At 43.0% G+C, this 21,239-nt stretch overlaps 1 protein-coding gene across 1 annotated transcript in view; it reads right to left on the bottom strand.

Annotated features, from left to right (window-relative positions):
- The window catches only part of LOC124785008, a 960,541-nt gene that overhangs the window by 54,752 nt on the left and 884,550 nt on the right, over positions 1–21,239 (bottom strand). The window contains exon 12 of the mRNA XM_047254148.1: positions 5,663–5,749. Within this exon, the coding sequence (XP_047110104.1) occupies positions 5,663–5,749 (87 nt within the window). The remainder of the gene's footprint in view (positions 1–5,662; positions 5,750–21,239) is intronic.

The following is a 21,239-nucleotide window of genomic DNA, read 5'->3' as shown; positions in this document are numbered from 1 at the left end:
GTTTCTGTGAAACACAACTAGCTCATTATTCACATGAAGTGCTGAGTGCTATTGACAAGGGATTTAAGATCGATTCCGTATTCCTGGATTTCCGGAAGGCTTTTGACACTGTACCACACAAGCGGCTCGAAGTGAAATTGCGTGCTTATGGAATATCGTCTCAGTTATGTGACTGGATCTGTGATTTCCTATCAGAGAGGTCACAGTTCGTAGTAACTGACGGACAGTCATCGAGTAAAACAGAAGTGATTTATGGCGTACCACAAGGTAGTGTTATAGGCCCTTTGCTGTTCCTTATCTATGTAAACGATTTTGGAGACAATCTGAGCAGTCGGCTTCGGCTGTTTGCAGATGACGCTGTCGTTTATCGACTGATAAAGTCATCAGAAGACCAAAACAAACTGCAAAACGATCTAGAAAAGACATCTGAATGGTGCGAAGAGTGGCAGTTGACCCTAAATAACGAAAAGTGTGAGGTCATCCACATGAGTGCTAAAAGGAATTCGTTAAACTCCAGTTACACGATAAATCAGTCTAATCTAAAAGCCGTAAATTCAACTAAATACCTAGGTATTACAATAACGAAGAACTTAAATTGGAAGGAACACATAGAAAATGTTGTGGGGAAGGCTAACCAGAGACTGCGTTTATTGGCAGATGTACGAATGAGACTCCCTACACTACGCTTGTCCGACATCTTTTAGAATGCTGGTGCGTGGTGTGGGATCCTTACCAGATAGGACTAACGGAATACATCGAAAAAGTTCAAAGAAAGGCAGCACGTTTTGTATAATCTCGGTATAAGGGAGAGAGTGTCACAGAAATGATTTAGGATTTGGGCTGGACATCATTAAAAGAAAGGCGTTTTTCGTTGCGACGGAATCTTCTCAAGAAATTCCTATCACCAACTTTCTCATCCGAATGCGAAAATATTTTGTTGACACCGACCTACACGGGGAGTAACGATCACCAAGATAAAGTAAGGGAAATCAGAGCTCGTACGGAAAGAAACAGGTGTTGGTTCTTTCCGCTCGCTATACGAGATTGGAATATTAGAAAATTGTGAAGGTGGTTAGATAAACCCTCTGCCAGGCACTTAAATGTGATTTGCAGAGTATGCATGTAGATGTAGGTAGAATTCTTTATACAAGTGCGTGGTAATGCTCATGCTCAACTATTACTGACTGAAACACGTATGCCGGCCGTTGTGGCCGAGCGATTCTAGGCGCTTCAGTCTGGAACCGCGCGACCGCTACGGTCGCAGGTTCGAAAAAAAAAAAAAAAAAAAGGTTCATATGGCTCTGAGCACTATGGGACTTAACTTCTGATGTCATCAGTCCCCTAGAACTTAGAACTACCTAAACCTAACTAACCTAAGGACATCACACACATCCATGCCCGAGGCAGGATTCGAATCTGCGACCGTAGCGGTCGCACGGTTCCAGACTGTAGCGCCTAGAACTGCTCGGCCACGCCGGCCGGCTCGCAGGTTTGAATCCTGCCTCGGGCAAGGATGTGTGTGTTGTCCTTTGGTTAGTTAGGCTTAAGTAGTTCTAAGTTGTAGGGGACTGATGACCTCACATGTTAAGTCCCATAGTGCTCAGAGCCATTTGAACCATTTTTGATACGTTTACGTCTATTCCCACTTACTGTCTGTCTCAGCTAAGATTCGTAAGGCGCCTTTTATCTGGTGTTTCAGCAGATATTTGTAGTTTCGTTTCTGTAATGTGTAGCTATAGCCTGCCCAAACAAACAATGATCATCAGAGGTTCCATGCAACGTCCAGGGTCAACGGAAAGTGTCGATTTGTTTCCCGTTACAAACAAAATAATTTTTAAAGTGGAATTTCATGTGCCTATTCCATAGAGCGGACAGAAAATCGTCTTGTGCGATATTCGTTAAATGGATATCTATTAACAGGGGCAGGAAAATATGCATAATCACGACTTCAGCAGCGCTGCCGTCCCGTGATATCTGGTACCACGACGTAACAGTTCTAATTAAGAAGTACATTAGTTGCAGGGTTAGCCATTCATTACTTTCTTTGAACACAATGGATTACTATTTGTCACCTGTTTGTTATACGGTGTGTAGCTCGCTTGCGGCAAGAGGAGAAAAAGTTTCCTGTTACGGCAGCTGCAGTTTTTTCCCTTTAAAATTCTGTAGGTGCAACGGCACTCTGGCTTTCTTACCGCAAGCTGCCTGACCCGTCGCAATCCGTTTCTCATCAGGCACAAAAGGAAATGATGCTAACTCGTTTCCTAGAAGAAGAGGATGCCGTGAGTGAATCTTTTTCACGAAAAAATGGGGAGCGTTTCTCTCGTTATCTGTCTGTCCACTTGATTTCTGTACAGAAGACTGTACCTATGACACTGTCCATAACGGAGTTGCTCCTGCAATGTATCACAGAATGCAAAATGCCTAGAACCATAGAGCTGGTCGTCGTAAAATGTGCTAACACATGCTCCATGTTTTACCAAATTGTCCCGCGATTAAAAAACGGGTCATAACGCATTTTGACTCGACAAATGCCACTATCACTTTCAGGATTAGGATTATGAAAAATATTATGATTTGCAAGCCTGGCTGAGAATAATGGTCACCTCGGAATCATCCTCAAGTACAGTGCGACACACGGGAGACGGACGGTTTTGAACTGCGTAGTACTGAGGGCGCGGTGGTGGGAGGTGGTGGGAGCTGGTCGTGGTGGGGATAGTTCTGATCCACACAAGACGCCATTTCATTTACTCAGTCACTATGGAGCAGTGGGACTTGCAACGTCGAGTGTTTGTCTATGACAGTTTCGTGAAAAGTGCTGAGTCTATTATTGCTACACAGCGATTGTTTCGTGCGTGGTTTAATGTCGGTCGACATGGAGCTGTCCCGAGCCGTAACACATTCCTCAGATGGATGGAAAACTTCAGATCAACTGGAAACATACTGGATAAGAAGCATCCTGGCCCGAGAGCAGAGTAACGACACGAGAAAGTGTTGAAAGGGTAAGGCAAGCGGCAGTCAGAAGCCCAGGACGGTCAGCTAAACGTCATGCTAGTGAGTTATGAATCAATCGTGAATTGGTTAGATGAATTTTGCATAAAGAATTAAAATTCCATCTCTACAAAATGCTCATTGTCCAACAACTTAAGGAAACTAATTTTGCTGTACGGGAAGACTTCGCATACAGAATGCAAGTGATTTTGGGATCGAATGAAAATGAAATTTTATTGATGAGCCATGAAGCTCATTTTCATTTAAACGGGACCGTGAATAACCAAAACCTACGTTGCTGGCGTTACTGGGCTCCAGAGCATCCACACCTTATCCACCAGCGTCCTCTACACTCAGAAAAAGTAAGTCTGGTGTGCTCTTGGCTCCGTTGGCATTATTGGACCTTTTTCTTTTTTTTTTTTTTTTTTTTTAAGAGAATGGGGCCACAGTTACTGTTAATTCGGTTCGTTACATTCGTATGCTTGAAACATTCTTGAAACCAGAACTAGGAAGACGATGAATCCCTTTAAAACGCGTTTGGTTCCAGCAGGATGGGGCAACATCGCACACTGCAAACACTTCAATGACAGTTCTTAGACGCATGTTTTGGATTAACTCACGTTTTGGCAATATTCCTTGGCCTCCCAGGTCTCCCGACTTGTCAGTATGTCACTTTTTTCTGTGGGGGTACCTTAAGAACTGTGTCTATAACCACAAAGCACGAAATTTGGACGAGTTGAAGAATGCAATCATTCAAGAAATTGCTGCCATCCCTGCAGAGATTTTAATCCGTGTGATGGAGGATTTCGAGAAGAGACTTGAGTCCTGCATTCGAAATGATGGACATCACCTTGGCGACATTATTTTTCACAAATAGCTTTGTTAACTAAAATGGCAAATAATGAGCTTTGATTTTGTGTAAATAAATATGCATTAATTTGAAAGTTGGCTGAGTATTATTTCATTAAAGACCGTGTGTCTCCTATGTGTCACCCAGTACACTCTCAGAAGGAAAAAAAATGACAAAAAAGAGATACAACATGAAGGAATTATCTGAATGGGACCGAAATCAGTAGGTCTGATGTATATGTACATACCAACAAATGATTAAAATTTCACAAATTGAGCAAGTCAGTAACGTGCTGATCCACCTCTGGCCCTTGTGCAAGGCAAGCAATTTTTAAGCTTGGCACTAATTGATGGAGTTGTTGGACGTCCTCCTGAGGGATATTGTATCAAATTTTGTCAACAGGTGCATTAGATCGTCAAAATTACGAGGGAATTGGAGGGTCCTGCCCACAATGCACCAAACGTTCTCAACTGGCAAGAGACCCAGTGACCTCGCTTGTCAACATAGACTTTGGCAAGCACGAAGACAAGCGATAGAAACCCTCACCGTATGCGGGCGGGCATTATCTTGCTGAAATGTGAGCCCAGGATGGCAAGCCGTGAAGGGTAACAAAATGGGGTACAGAACACCGTCGACATACCACTGTGCTGTAAGGGGCGGAAAATGATAATCAAATGAATCATGTTATGAAATGAAGTGGCACACCAGACCATCACTCTTGGTTGTCGGGCCGTATGGCGAGCGGCAGTCGCATTGGTACCCCAATGGTCATGGAACTCAGATCGAAGACTGATCACTGAAGATAATTATGCTCCAGCCAATGAGAGTCCAGGTCAGAGAAGTGTCTGGAGACACTCTGGACAACCGTGTGATACTAACCCGACTGTCACCCACCATGCGGCCCGACGACGATACGTCGAAAATATCCTGTGCCCAGTTTTGTTGTCCTTCATGATAAGCCGTCCTGGGTTTACATTTCTGCAAGATAATGTCCGCCCGCACGCGGCGAGAGTTTCTAACACTTGTCTTCGTGCTAGCCAAACCGTACCTTGGCCAGCAATGTCGCCGGATTTCTCCGCAATTGAGGTCCTTTGTAGTGTTACTGGCAGGGCCAACCAAACAGCTCAGAATTTTTACAGTCTAACGTGCCAATTGGACAGAATTTGGCACCATATCCATCAAGAGGGCATCCAACAACTCTACCAATCAACACCAAGCCAAGTAACTGCTGGCATAAGGGCCAGAGGTGGACTAGCGCATTTCTGTCCTTCTCAATTTGTGAAGTTTTTTTCTTGAATAAATCATTCAATGTTTCTGAAATTGTAATCATTTGTTGTATATGTACACCGCATCCACTGATTTCTGTCCCATCTGGATAAGTCCTTCGTGGTGCGCTTTTTTTTTTTTTTTGTCTTAGAGTGTGTACGGCACAGTGTTACTGGTTTCACAGTTACAACAACGGTAATCAGAAAGCAGTAGATTACGAGAGATACGTTACTCCTGTAAGAGTCTGATTCCATAATCTGCCCCCCCCCCCCCATCTTTAAAAACCGGTTTCAAATCAAATGGCTCTGAGCACTATGGGACTTAGCATCTGAGGTCACCAGTCCCCAAGAACATAGAACTACTTAAACCTAACTAACCTAAGGACATCACACACATCCATGCCCGAGGCAGCATTTGAACCTGCGACTGTAGCAGTCGTGCGGTTCCGAACTGGAGCGCCTAGAACCGCTCGGCCACAAGCTGCCGGAAAATCAGTTTCCTTGTCATTTATATCCAGTACATGTCGTGAGATTTTAGAGGAGGAGCTGTGATTAATACCTGAATGTGTTGTACTCGGCCCATGCAGTACGGCCGTCAAAGGCTTCCAGCTCAATTCGTAGCATCATCTCCTTCTCGTGGGTCAATCTGCAAAGGAAAGCAATACAAACGCGTGAGCAACAGGAAAAGCACATATGACTCAATAGATAAGAACAATTTGTATTCACGATGTCCAGCGGCCTTCATGAAGTTAATGAATGACATTACGGTCAGTGCAAGACAGTGCACAGTACCAGTATGTTCCAATAAGTTCCGCGGAAACGCGATTTTTCAGGTGTCGTACATCGAGTTCAATTAATCACAGAGGTAAGGGATCAAATGTTTTGGATAGATCTTGGCCTAGCGAACATTCTTATATCTATCGGAAGAACGAGCATACTGTACCTGTACTACAGCACATAGTTAAAATTTAAACAAAAAAATGGTTCAAATGGCTCTGAGCACTATGGGACTCAACTGCTGAGGTCATTAGTCCCCTAGAACTTAGAACTAGTTAAACCTAACTAACCTAAGGACATCACAAACATCCATGCCCGAGGCAGGATTCGAACCTGCGACCGTAGCGGTCTTGCGGTTCCAGACTGCAGCGCCTTTAACCGCACGGCCACTTCGGCCGGCAAAATTTAAACATTTCACACTGCACACTTCCTTCAGAACAGGCAAATTGAGGAAATCGGTTGGTTCTTTTGGAGTAGCTGTTCTCTAGGGTAAGTCTTATAAGGCTTATAAGAAAATCACGGTTTGTTCGTGGGTGGTTCCTGAGAAAAACCCACAAACTATGAATTCTGCGTACGAAAACTATGGGGATGGTCATTTCTATAATGTTTATCCATGGAAAATCGACGAAATTCTTGCCATATGTTCTTGAAACTTTTTAGAGATCATTGTTCATTACCGAGAGCCAGAAGTTCGAAGTTACTGTACGAGGGGCGTTTGAAAAGTCCGTGCAAAAAAAAAAAAAAAAAAAAAAAAAAAAAAAAAAAAAAAAAAAAAAAAAAAAAAAAAAAAAAAACTACTTACGTATTTGGGGTAAACCTTTTTTATTCTTCGACATAGTCTCCTTTTAGACATACCCTTCGTCAAACGCTGTTCTAATTTGTTAATCCCTTCCGAATAATAAGAATTGTCCAAGTCTGCAAAATAGCTACTAGTTGCTGCAATCACCTCCTTGTTTGAATAACATCTTTGTCCCGCCAGTCATTTCTTCAAATAGTAGTCCGAGGGAGCCAAGTCTGGAGAATAGGGGGGATGTGAAACGAGTTGGAATCCTATTTCCATTAATTTTACAACCACAACTGCTGAGGTTTGTGCTGATGTATTGTCGTGATGGAAAAAGACTTTTTTGCGGTCCAACCGCCGGCGTTTTTCTTGCAGCTCGGTTTTTAAACGGTCCGATAACGATGAGTAATATGCACCTGTAATAGTTTTACCCTTTTCCATATAGCCGATGAAGATTATCCGTTGCGAATCCCAAAAGACAGTCCCCATAACCTTTCCGGCCGAAGGAATGGTCTTCGCCTTTTTTGGTAGAGTTTTTCCCTTGGTAACCCATTGTTTAGACTTTTGTTTGGTCTCAGGAGTATAGTAACGTATCCATGTTTCGCCCACAGTGACGAAACGACGCTTAAAGTCCTGCGGATTCTTCCTGAACAGCTGCAAACCATCCTTGCAACACTTCACACGATTCCGTTTTTGGTCAAGCGTGAGCAATCGCGGAACCCATCTTGCTGATAGCTTTCTCATGTCCAAATGTTTATGCAAAATATTATGTACCCGTTCATTCGAGATGCCCACAGCGCTAGCAATCTCACGCACCTGAAGTCTTCTGTCATCCATCACCATATCATGGATTTTATCAATGATTTCTGGAGTCGTAATCTCCACAGGGCGTCCAGAACGTTCAGCATCACTTGTGCCCATAAGGCCACTCCGAAAGTTTTGAAACCACTTATAATCTGTTCTAATCGAAGGTGGAGAGTCACCGTAATGTTTATCGAGCATCTCTTTAGTCTCCTGAGGCGTTTTGCATTTCATAAAGTAATGTTTAATCATCATACGAAATTCTTTTAGCCATTCGACTTCCTTGGTTAATACGAATGCCAAACACAAATAAATAGACCAATATGGCTGAAACTTGGTGTGCGTTCTTTCCAAAGATGCTACTAACTAAACATGACCTCGATACGCGCCGGCGGTGCCATATCTCGGCCTTTGCAAGGACTTTTCAAACGCTCCTCGTACTTATGCACGCAAAATAAGCACGTGATATCTGATATAAGGCATAAATGTACCGTAGTTTTAACTGATAGAGAACTCGTGACAAGAGTCTGGGGTCATTGCAATGGTTCTGAGGTCACCAAACTAATTTTTAGTTCTCATTTTTTCACCAATAAAAGCTTCTGACGCGCTGTCTCTGTGTAATGGAACTTCATGCCTGTACAGGCTACCTGGCCCTGGAAATTAGTGGATGGTGCCACCTGACGCCGTAGGCACCTTACAAAAAATTATTTTGTCATGTGAGGTTCTCTGTACTTGCAAATTAAAAAATGCATTTTTTGGTACCATGTAGGTGCAGCTTAAAATTTTTATGTAAAGTAGTGCAAAGTGAATTTACGTTGGATGTGAAGTATATAAATAAACCGTCAAAGCTTCACTGACCCTTCTCCCACCCTACTGTAGCAGCGGACGGAAGGGAAGGAGCTGAAAAATGCTCCTATCGGAGCACAAAATAGACGAATACGTTCTTATTGAAAAGACTCTGGCAGAAAAGCGGGGAAGCTGTTGCCTCAACCCTCATTTCGCCTTCCTCACCAGAAATTTTGGAACGTGAACATATTCGCGTCTTTTTATGCTAACAGACAGTAGCAGATGGAGAGTGACAGTGAAATGGTTCAAATGGCTCTGAGCAGTATGGGACTTAACATCTGTGGTCATCAGTCCCCTAGAACTTAGAACTACTTAAACCTAACTAACCTAAGGACATCACACACATCCATGCCCGTGGCAGGATTCGAACGTGCGACCGTAGTAGTCGCGTGGTTCCGGACTGAGCGCCTGAACCGCTAGACCACCGCGGCCGGCTGGGCACAGGGGAGGCTGTATTTTGGAATGGAACTTCAAACGCTTGGGTACAGGGGGAAAAATACGAGGGGTGTCCAGAAGGTAAGTTCCGATGGATCGCGAAATGGAAACGACTATAAAAATCTGATAAAGCTTTGCACAGATGTGTTGGGCAGTGTCTCTTGTATGACCCTAGATAGCATCACGTCGCTCTTCTCATTTCTGAGCTCACAGATGTCTAGGAAGTAGTGTCTCCTGCCAAGTACGAGCGCCTGGTGAGAAATTTCGTCTGAAGCTATGCAGCTAACATTACATAGCTGCCTTGCGGTTTCTTCTACAAGACAATTCTCAGCCGCATTCTGCAGGGGCAATGAAGATGCTCCTGCATCGTTTTCAAAAAAAAATGGCTCTGAGCACTATGGGACTCAACTGCTGAGGTCATTAGTCCCCTAGAACTTAGAACTAGTTAAACCTAACTAACCTAAGGACACCACAAACATCCATGCCAGAGGCAGGATTCGAACCTGCGACCGTAGCGGTCTTGCGGTTCCAGACTGCAGCGCCTTTAACCGCACGGCCGGCCATCGTTTTCAGTTGGAAATGTTTGATTATCCACAATACAGCCCGTAACTGTCTCCCTCTGAGTTCCATCTCTGTTCACATGAACCGCTGGCTATGAAGACACCATTTTTGCACAGCCAACGAGCTCTAGGCCAGCGTAGAGAATTGGCGGAAAGCACTGGCGGCTGTCTTCTATGATGAGGGTATTGGAAGGTTGGTACAACGCTAAGGCAAATGTCTAAGTCGGAACGGCGATTAGGTAGAGAAGTAGCTGGAAGGTGTAGCTAACTGTTACAAATAAAACATTTCTGATTTTCGCTGTGGTTTCCACATCGCGAGCAATCGGAAATTACTTTCCGGACAGCCCTCGTAAGTTGAACCCCTTCAGAAGTTTTGAGCTGCCGAGGTACGTGAAGACAGTACAAGATGGAGAGGAAGACAAAAGGAGACATTCTAAGTGAGGGAGGAGAGAGTGGTAGTGGGATATACTGTAAATTAATGGGAGAAAAAGAAGGCAGTGCGAGAGAGACATATATAGACAATGCTAGTGACAGGGAGGTGCTAAGTCTGAAGGCTTCACTACAAAGACGGACTGGGTAAAATGATTTAAAATGTTCTGTGTTAGAAAAGGGCGACTTCCGCATCCCAAAATTGCTGGCGAGGAAGGCGGTTTGAGGCAGCTGGTTCCCTACTTTTCTGCCAGAGTCTTCTAAAAAATGAATGTATTCGCCTTTTTTGTGCTCTGATGGGAGCATTTTTCCTCTGATTCCCATAACCTTTTCTTGGCTGCATAGTGTGTAGGTAATACCAAATCAGAGTAATATATTCGGAATTATACGACTGCAGAGCTACCTACAGCATCAGACAATCAAAATTCTTCTTCATCTCTGTGTTTCTTACGAGTTTTATCTAAAATTACAGAGATACTGACTTGTTGACGTAAATTTTCCCTTCTTCATGGGTATATAAAAAGTTATACCATCTGATCAAAACTGTACAGACACCCACTTTCGTCGGCTTCAGGGGTACCTGCTTCAAATCGCCAAAACGGTTCACCCAGAGTGTGGCGTGCGCTTGAATCTTATAATCTTGTTTGCATGTAGGCTGTCTGTCCCGTAAGAAGTTCAAATTTTCCCACAGTCCTGCCAACGCCGCCGAACCATTGTTGAGCACAGCACCTGCTTCACCAGTGGAGCCGAGGCTGAGGTTTAAGGCTTCCCCCACGGCGTCGCGCAAACGAACAGGAAATGATGTCACGAGAGTTGGGACTACCACTATAAAAAGGCGGGGAGTATTGTGTTGTCAGCAGATGGGCAGTGACAGCAAAATGGGTCGGCCAAGAGAGTTCAGCGACTTCGAACTTTGACTAGTTACTGGATGTCACCTGAGTAACCAATCTATCAGGCACATTTCAGCCCTTTTCAAGCTCTCCAAGTTGACTGTCTGTGATGTTATTGTGAAGAGTAAACGCGAAGAAACCACTGTAGCTAAAGCAAGACGAGGCGGATCCCATTTACTGATGGACAGGGACTTTCCAGTATGGGAAAGCTAGTTGTAAAAAAATCGCATGAATTTAGCGGAAGGAATCACTTGTGATTTACAAAGCGCTACCACCTTGTAACACCAATATCGATTGTAAGTAGTTTATAATGTGTAATTATGTATATGTAACTATGAAGTGGTTGTTCTTTACGAATGAAAGTCACTGAATTGTCAGAGAGAAAGTGGAAGTTTGTAATACACTACTGGCCATTAAAATTGCTACACCACGAAGACGACGTGCTACAGATGCAAAATTTAACCAACAGGATGAAGATGCTGTGATATGCAAATGATTAGCTTCTCCGAGCATTCACAGAAGGTTGGCGCCGGTGGCGACACCTACAACGTGCTGACATGAGGAACGTTTCCAACCGATTTCTCATACACAGACAGCAGTTGACCGGCGTTGCCTGGTGAAACTTTGTTGTGATACGTCGTGTAAGGAGGAGAAATGAGTACCATCACGTTTCTGACTTTGATAAAGGTCGGATTGTAGCCTATCGCGATTGCGGTTTATCGTATCGCGACATTGCTACTCGCGTTGGTCGAGATCCAATGACTGTTGGCAGAATCGGTGGGTTCGGGAGGGTAATACGGTACGCCGTGCTGGATCCCAATGGCCTCGTATCACTAGCAGACGAGATGACAGGCATCTTATTCGTATGACTGTAACGGACCGTGCAGCCACGTCTCGGTCCCGGAGTCAACAGATGGGAACGTTTACAAGACAACAACTATCTGCACGAACAGTTCGACGACGTTTGCAGCAGCACGGACCATCAGCTCGAGACCATGGCTGTGGTTACCCTTGACGCTGCGTCACAGACAGGAGCGCCTGCGATGGTGTACTCAACGACGAACCTGGGTGCACGAATGGCAAAACCTCATTTTTTTCGGATGAATATAGGTTCTGCTCACAGCATCATGATGGCCTCACCCGTGTTTGGCGACATCGCGGTGAACGCACATTGGAAGCGTGTACTCGTCTTTGCCATACTGGCGTATCGCCCGGCTTGATGGTATAGGGTGCCATTGGTTACACGTCTCGGTCACCTCTTGTTCGCATTGACGGCACTTTGAACAGTGGACGTTACATTTCAGATGTATTACGACCCGTGGCTCTACCCTTCATTCGATCCTTGCGAAACCCTACATTTCAGCAGGATAATGCACGACCGCATGTTGAAGGTCGTGTACGGGCTTTCCTGGATATAGAACATGTTCGACTGCTGCCCTGGCCAGCTCATTCTCCAGATCTCTCACCAATGGAAAACGTCTGGTCAATGGTGGGCGAGCAACTGGCTCGCCACAATACGCCAGTCACTACTCTTGATGAACTGTGGTATCGTGTTGAAGCTCGATGGGCAGCTTTACCTGTACACGCCATCCAAGCTCTGTTTGACTCAATGCCCAGGTGTATCAAGGCCGTTATTACGGCCAGAGGTGGTTGTTCTGGGTACTGATTTCTCAGGATCTATGCACCCAAACTGCGTGAAAATGTAATCTCATGTCAGTTCTAGTATAGTATATTTGTCCAATGAATACCCGTTTATCATCTGCATTTCTTCTTGGTGTAGCAATTTTAATGGCTATTAGTGTATATATATTATGGAAACTATAATAATGTTTGAAAATAATGAATCTTTATAAAATATGTATGTTCAGAGAGAGGAATTGTACTTTAAATACTGGTTCATGCTTAGGGATCTTGTATTGTATACTACAAAAGGTGTAGGGAACCCCCTCCGCTACGGAAGTGGCCTGGCGCTCGTTAAAAGGTCGTTTCGCGGTCGATATGGGCGGCTACTGAGTGAGCACGTTACGCAGTCAGTGGCTATCCGTTGTACGGTTATCATCGAGGGTGACAAGTGAGGCATTTGAAAGGCATTTTATATTCAAAGTGGATGTGGTTTCGGCTGTGGTATGCTGCTCTTGTTATTATGGAATGGCTCTAAAACGAGGATCATATGTCGCCGAGAAGAATTTATAAAGAGCATTCAACAGCAAGAGTGTCAGACCAGATAGCCGCCACGTGCTTGCCACCACTATTGCGCCACTGCCCCGCCAACTTCAGGAACTCGGATATGTATCATAGTATAGACCAGTATGTTTGTGTGAGTGTTTTTCAATAATAATTCCAGTGGTATAAACATGTATTTGAACCTTAAAATTCTCCTTATCATGAAACCAATGCAGGGTCCCATCCTAAACGTGCAGATACCTAGTATCCTGTTTCTAACTAATTAACAGTTTCCTTCTGTGCTACATGTGCTAAAGTGCAGTGCTAAAGTGTGAAGTGTTACCGAAAAATACCTGCTTCACAGATAATGGATAAGGCACACAAATTGAGCCTATATGAAAAGTAATTTTGCTTTGATTATTACTATGAATTATCTTCTGAAGTTAATTAAACTTAATATTTGAATTACTTGCGTTCAAGTGTGAACATATAAACTATTTTAAGTGGGGTTGGAAAGCAATATTTGCAAACTGCATTTTGTCTCTGAAATAGTCACAGAATTTGCCTGTAAAGACAGTTTCAGTTTATGGGCCCCAATATATTTTTTTCTATTATAATAAAGATAAATTAAATACTGATTTGCTAAAGAAATCTGAAACATTTCCATAAAAGTGTGAGTATAAAAAGTGTTTGTGTTATGTTATTTAACTTCATTTGTGGTATCTGTATGTTGGTTAAACAAGGGCTCTTGTTGTACTGTCGGCAGACTTGCCAACACTACGCACACTAATTGAAAGAGGCGGCCAAGATGCACGCGCTAACTCACGAAGGATGGAGTGAGGTCTGAAACAGGATACGTAATGAATGCTATAAAGAAAAGTACGTAGCTTCTGGAATACTTAACTTTGATCCATCCTTTGTATACATCGTTCGTGATGAGACATCTGGAGATTGTGGCGATACAAGTGAGACTCTTTAGATACAAGCTATCTAAGGCTAATGGCGCCTTGCTAGGTCGTAGCCATTGACTTAGCTGAAGGCTATTCTATCTGCTCTGCAAATGAGCGAGGCTTCGTCAGTGTAGTCGCTAGCAAAGTCGTCCGTACAACTGGGGCGAGTGCTAGTCTGTATCTCGAGACCTGCCGTGTGGTGGCGCTCGGTTTGCTACCACCGACAGTGGCGACACGCGGGTCCGACATGTACTAATGGACCGCGGCCGATTTAAAGCTACCACCTAACAAGTGTGGTGTCTGGCGGTGACACCACACTTGTTATGCCCAATTTTAGTCTCGTGAGGTCTTTAGTAACATCTTATTGCTGAGTTAGCTATTGATTGCAACAGTAACTATTATTACTATGAGTGAAATAACTTTAAAAATTCCTGTGGTTGCTGATTTCTGTAAATAGTAACTACTGCTACCCACCACTCAATTCGTCCGGTAGTCGTGTGTATTCATTGCACTATTTAAAAGGATTATTAATGAAAGTCAATTTAGTAACTCCTATTAAATTTTCTTGAAACATAATGTTTCAAGTTATGATGCCTAATTAGGCTGGCGACCGTTTATTATTTCATTTGTATGGATTTCAATAGTCGTATTACCTGCAAAATAAAGTCTTTCAGTTTTCTATTAATTGCCACCTATACGAAATTAATGTTTCGATACCCTCTGTCCATTAGCTATACACATGGTCAAATAAATACAAAAATCCTCACAGAGGGTAACAGTAAACTGCGGGCATAGCGTTATACTTGGCGCAAACTTGCAGCCCCCGTGTTATACGTGGCTTCCCTGTGACAGGACTAAAAGTTCAGTTGCTAGGGAAATATAGTGTTATAAGCTGTCAAGGTAACACAGTCACTGTGCGCTGGGAGTTAAAAAGAATGGGGTGTAATGAGTGAGCAGCTCCTCATAAGCCACTCATTGCTGTAGTTAATGAAAAGCGATGCATGGGCTGGTGCAGAGAGTGAGGTCACGGGACAGTGCATGACTGGAAACGAACGATTTGGAGTAATGGATTACATTACACCCTGTGGCAATCCGTTGTAAAGGTTTGGGTTTGGTGTATGGCTAGCGAACGGTACCTGCCGTAATGTGTAGCGCCAACAGTGAAGAGCAGAGCAGGTAGTGTACGGTATGAGGATGTTCTACATGGTTAGGGTAATGTAGAAGGACTTGAAAACATTTTACAGCGTTGTGTATTGCGAACAGTAGAGGAACAGTTCGGAGACGATATTAGTACGGCAATACACCCTTTTACAAAGCAGCATGTGTGAGACAATGGTCTATGGGCGATAACATGCCTGAAATGGACTGGCCTGCCCGGAGTGCCAAACCCAATGGAAAATCTTTGGGGTGAGTTGGATGTCGGCTTCGCTCCAGACTCCACCGTCCAACAATATTACCTTCTCTGGTTTGGTATCTTGGGGAAGAATTGGCTGACGTTCTTCCACAGACGTCACTGAAAGTGTCCACAGTACAGTTCAAGCTGTCACAAAGGCGAAGGTTGGACACATCCCCACTGATAGATGTCCGGATACTTTTGATCAGATGGTGTAGAAAGCAGTACCACAACATTGTAAAATCCAAGAGGAATCTAATTTCAGTGCAGGCTGGCGAAAATGGGAAGATCCGATACCGTTTGACTACGTGATTGACTACCAGTCCCTGGAGCAGTCACAACCGTGAAGCCGGCCGGTGTGGCCGAGCGGTTCTAGGCGGTTTAGTCTGGAGCCGCGCAACTACTACGGTCGTAGGTTCGAATCCTGCCTCGGGCATGGATGTGCGTGATGTCCTTAGGTCAGTTAGGTTTAAGTAGTTCTAAGTTCTAGGGGACTGATGACCTCAGATGTTAAATCCCATAGTTCTCAGAGCCATTTGAACAGCCGTTAAGTATCTAGAGGTAAGTAACAGAGGTGATTTAAGACGGAAGGGCAATAGAAATGTAGCCGTGACGAAGGCGCAGGCAACACTCCATTTTTAATTGAAGAATTATAAACTAGTGTTATTCGTACACGAAACCCTACTTCCTCTAACTCTTGACTACTGTTTGCCGTTCTGGGATCCTTATCAAATTTAACGGAAGTGATTGAAAACAGTAATAAAAGAGCTCCCCGTTCTGTCATCGATTCATTGAATTTGCACGACGGCTTTAGAGAAATGCTCACTAATTTCAACGGGAGGCGCTACAAAAAAGGTGTTGCATATCGCGGAGAGTGAAAGTCTAAAAGTACCGAGAGTTCAGATTTCAGTACAAACCAAGACTCCTATTACGTCCTAAGACATACCTTTCATGGAAACATCACATCTACATCTACATCTACGTGATTACTCTGCTATTCACAAAAAAATGCCTGGCAGAGGGTTCAATGAACCACCTTCAAGCTGTCTCTCTACCGTTCCACTCTCGAACGGCACGCGGGAAAAACGAGCACTTAAATTTTTCTGAGCGAGCCCTGATTTCTCTTATTTTATCATGATGGTCATTTCTCCCTGTGTAGGTGGGTGCCAACAGAATGTTTTCGCAATCCGAGGAGAAAACTGGTGATTGAAATTTCTTGAGAAGATCCAGTGGCAACGAAAAACGCCTTTGTTTTAATGATTGCCACTCCAATTCACGTATCATGTCTGTGACACTATCTCCCCTATTTCGCGATAATACAAAACGAGCTGCCCTTCTTTTTTACTTTTTCAGTGTCATCCGTCACTCCCACCTGATGCGGATCCCACACCGCACAGCAATACTCCAGAATAGGGCGGCCAGGCGTGGTGTAAGCAGTCTCTTTGGTAGACCTGTTGCACCTTCTAAGTGTTCTGCCACTGAAACTTTGGTTTGCTCTACCCACAATATTATCTATGTGATCGTTCCAAAATGGCTCTGAGCACTATGGCACTTAACATCTGTTGTCATCAGTCCCCTAGAACTTAGAACTACTTAAACCTAACTAACCTAAGGACATCACACACATCCATGCCCGAGGCAGAATTCGAACCTGCGACCGTAGCGGTCACGCGGTTCCAGACTGAAGCGCCTAGAACCGCACGGCCACACCGGCCGGCTATGTGATCGTTCCAATTTAGATTATTTGTAATTGTAATCCCTTAGTATTTAGTTGAATTTACAGCCTTCAGATTTGTGTGACTTATCGCGTAATCGAAATTTAGCTGATTTCTTTTAGTACTCATGTGAACAACTTCACACTTTTCCTTACTCAGGGTCAATTGCCACTTTTCGCACCATACAGATATCTTATCTAAAACATTTTGCAGGTCGTTTTGATCATCTTATGGCTTTACAAGACGGTAGATGACAGCATCATCTGCAAACAATCTAAGACTGCTTCTCAGATTGTCTCCTAAGTCGTTAATATAGATCAGGAGCAATAGAGGGTCTATAACGCTTCCTTGGGGAACGCTGGATATTACTTCTGTTTTACTCGATGACTTTCCGTCTATTACTACGAACTGTGACCTTTCTGAGAGGAAATCACGAATCCAGTCGCACAACTGAGGCGATATTCCGTAGGCACGCAGTTTGGTTAGAAGACGCTCGCGAGGAACGGTGTCGAAAGCCTTCTGGAAATCTAAAAATGTGGAATCAATTTGACATCCCCTGTCGATAGCACTTATTACTTCATGAGTATAAGGAGCTAGTTGTGTTTCACAAGAACGATATTTTCTGAAATCGTGCTGACTATGTGTCAATAAATAGTTTTCTTCGAGGTACTTCATAATGTTCGAATACAGTATATGTTCCAAAACCCTACTGCAAATCGACGTTAGTGATACAGGCCTGTAATTCAGCGCATTACTCCTACTTCCATTGTTGGGTATTGGTGTGACTTGAGCAATTTCCCAGTCTTTAGGTACGGATCTTCCTGTGGGCGAGTGGTTGTATATAATTGCTAAATATGGAGCTATTTTATCACAATACTCTGAGAGGAACCTGACTGATATGCAATCTGGACCGGAGGCCCTGCCTTTATTAAGTGATTTAAGCTGCTTCGTTACTCTACTTCTATGTTTCTCATCTTGGCAACTGTTCTTGATTGGAGTTCAGGAATATTTACTTCGTCTTTTTTGGTGAAGGAGTTTCGGAAAACCGTGTATAATAACTCTGCTTTAGTGGCACTATCATCAGTGACTTCACCGTTGTTATCGCGCAGTGAAGGTATTGATTGAGTCTTGTCACAGGTGTGCTTTATGTATGAGCAGAATCTCTTTGGGTTTTCTGCCAGATTTCGGGACAGAGTTTCATTGTGGAAATTATTAAAAGCATCTCGCATGGAAGTACGCGCCATTTTTCGAACTTCTGTAAAACTTTGACAAATCAAAGAAATTCTAGCGTATACAGAGCGGTTCCGAAAATCGTTCTTCCCTCGCACTTTACCCTAATGGACGAAGACGGGAAAAAGTTTGTGGTACATTACATATGCTCCGCTTCACATCGTAGAGTGAATAGTGGATATCAGATGTAGATGCAAGGACGTCAAACGGGCCGACTTGGAACAGGAGAGGCACCACAGGACATTTTATTTTCTACTGTCTCTAATTTTACAAATAAATTCATAAAACTTTGTCATTATGACCAGCAATGATTCAGGATTCACACTCATAGCAGTGGAAGTGCAAAAACATAACAAAATAAATTTTTTTTAGACATGAAATTTCATAATTTTTTCACTTACCTTTGGCTGCATTTGTTGTTATAGCTACATTTTTCTTCACAAGTATGAGAGATTCTTTGATGAATTTTGCACAGCATAAAAACCATACTTACAGATATATGAAACTCTAGAATTTTCCAAATCTATTAAAAACTATGGTAAAAATTGAGATAATTAACTACAAAATTTGATTTTTTTCTAAACATAAAGTTTAAAATGTAACAGTTCATTCATTTTTTCATAAATTAAATAGATTCTAGAGTTTCAGACACCTGTAAGTATGGTTTGTATGCTGTGCAAAATTCATGGAACAGTCTCTCTTACTTATGAACGAAAGTGTACCTATAGCAACAAATGCAGCCAATAGTAAGTGAAAAAAATGATGAAATTTCACATGTAAAAAAAAAATTATTTTGTTATGTTTTCGAATTTCCGCTGCTATGAGGAGTGTGAATCCTGAATCCTTCCTGGTCATGCTGACAAAGTTTTATATAGACAGTGGAAATTAAAATGTCCTGTGGTGCCTCTCCTGCTCCAAGGCGGCCCATTTGACCTCCTACCTCCCTTAAACAGTAGTGATATTTACTAGCCAAAAAGTTCAGAGACTGATTTTATTCCTGGCGTGTAGACGACGTCAGCCCTGTACCTACGGTGGCACCTTGAGCTAGCAGCTGTGAACAACAGATGTTTCTTGGACCAGGTAGTTGTGAGCAGGCAGTGCTAAGCAGTGGACGTGGGGCGGTAGCGTGTCGACATTGTAGTGTCCCTTATCGCAATGCAGCAACATCTGTAAATCAAGTGTTCACGAAATTATTCACAATGTTTTGCAGAAGAGAAAAGTATGTGCAAAGTTTGTCTCGCACATCTTGACTCCCGAACAAAAAGAACGACGCGTGGGCGCGTGCCCCGACTTGACTAAAATGAAAAACATGGACGGTTCGTTTCTGGAAAATACGAACCTACCTCATAACGACGAACTGCTGAAATTCATAAGAAGGGTCAATGCTTTGATGTCATATACGACGTTCAGCCAACTCTATTGTCCGCCCCCGTAGCTAAATGGTCAGCGTGACGGATTGTCAATCCTCTGGGCCCGGGTTCAATTCCCGGCAGGGTCGGGGAATTTTCTCCGCCCAGGGACTGGGTGTTGTGCTGTCCTCACATCATCCTATCATCCTCATCTACTGCAGGTCGTCGAAGTGGCATCAAATTGAAAGACCGGTACCCGGGGAACGGTCTGTCCGACGGGGAGCCCTCGCCATACGAATAAATAAATAAATAAATAAATAAAGTCGATCAACATCTAAAAAGGACTTTTCTGACAGCTTCACATGGTCGTGCGAAGGAATTTGTGTGTGTGTGTGTGTGTGTGTGTGTGTGTGTGTGTGTGTGTGTGTGTCTGTGTCTGTGTGTTTTCTGTACCTCAATCAGTGTTCCACTCCTCGAATGGCAAAAGCGGATCCCTTATATTATTACTTTGTTGGCCGTCTGTGTCTTTGTTTTTTCAGGAACGGGATGACGAATCTGGTAAAAATTTATGCCACAAGGGTAAGTGGCCTCTTGACGGTGTGAAAAATTGAAGCTTCTAAGTGAATGCAGTCAAAAGCAACGGCGTTTTACGTCATATAGTTTGTTTCTCGAGCACTCATGAAACGTATAAGGTACCTTTCGTTGATCTTTAGTCATGAAATTTGGCAAGAAGCAAGGTTCCACAGTAAAAGTGAAGGAAAAAAAATCCGACAATTATTAATTTGTAATTATATCATAAGAAAAAAATGTTTTTTATCATTTGTTATTCGGTTGCCTCTCTGTCCGTCGACATTTTTCTCAGGAACGTATCAAGGTGAAATTTATGTCACATACTAATGTCTACAGGCTCTTGGTGCTAGAATAAATGTAAGTTTACAAGTCAAGGCGCTCAATAAATACGGTTATTTATGTCACATGTTTTTATACTTGCAAATCACACATAAAACTCTATACCTTTGACCTAGAATCATGAAATGTGACAAGCAGCGAGCATTCATAGTAAAAGTAAAGGAAAAAATCCGACAATTGTTAATTTCTGATAATAAAACAAGAAAAACAATTTGTTTTGTTATCCGACAGTTTTGCTTGTCCGTCTGTTAACACCCCTTTTGTTCAGGATCAAATGGACTTATTGAGTTGAAGTTTCTGTCACGTTCTAAGGTCCCTTGGCGGTGTAAAATATTTAAGATTCTAAGTCAATGCACTCAAAAGATACGGCCATTTATCGCATATATTTTGCTACTCGCAAATTCACTCATCATAATCAGTGGGGTACTTCTCCTGGACCTATAATCATAAAATTTGGCAAAAAGCCATGTTTCAGAGTGCCGGTAGAGGAAAAAATCCAAAAAGTGCTAAGCTATAATTGTATCACACAAGAAAAGCTTTTATTGTCATCCTCGGAAGTTTTGTAATTCTCCGGGACGATATATTGGCAGTATCGGCACTGATAACAGGAAAAAATAGTGGAGCTTATGATACGTGGGACAGATGAACTGTCTACATACATAACAAATTTTTGTACGGAACCCTCGGTGCGCGATTCTAGTCGCACTTATCCACTTATCAAGAAACTTTTTTGACTGTTGGGGTACTTTATAGAAAGATTTGAATTATGTTCTGCAAATTTAGCCTTTTAGCCTTGTAATGAAATTGCAATATATTCTGATTTTCAATTCTAAGTTACTAGACTACCCTGGTGCTTGTTTCTTTCATTTAACATAGAAGTTCATCACAGTAGTTGACAGTCGCTCATT

Source organism: Schistocerca piceifrons, chromosome 1 (assembly GCF_021461385.2).
Source record: "Schistocerca piceifrons isolate TAMUIC-IGC-003096 chromosome 1, iqSchPice1.1, whole genome shotgun sequence".
In the NCBI taxonomy this organism is placed as follows: Eukaryota; Metazoa; Arthropoda; class Insecta; order Orthoptera; family Acrididae; genus Schistocerca; species Schistocerca piceifrons.
This window is presented reverse-complemented; position numbering and strand designations above follow the sequence as displayed.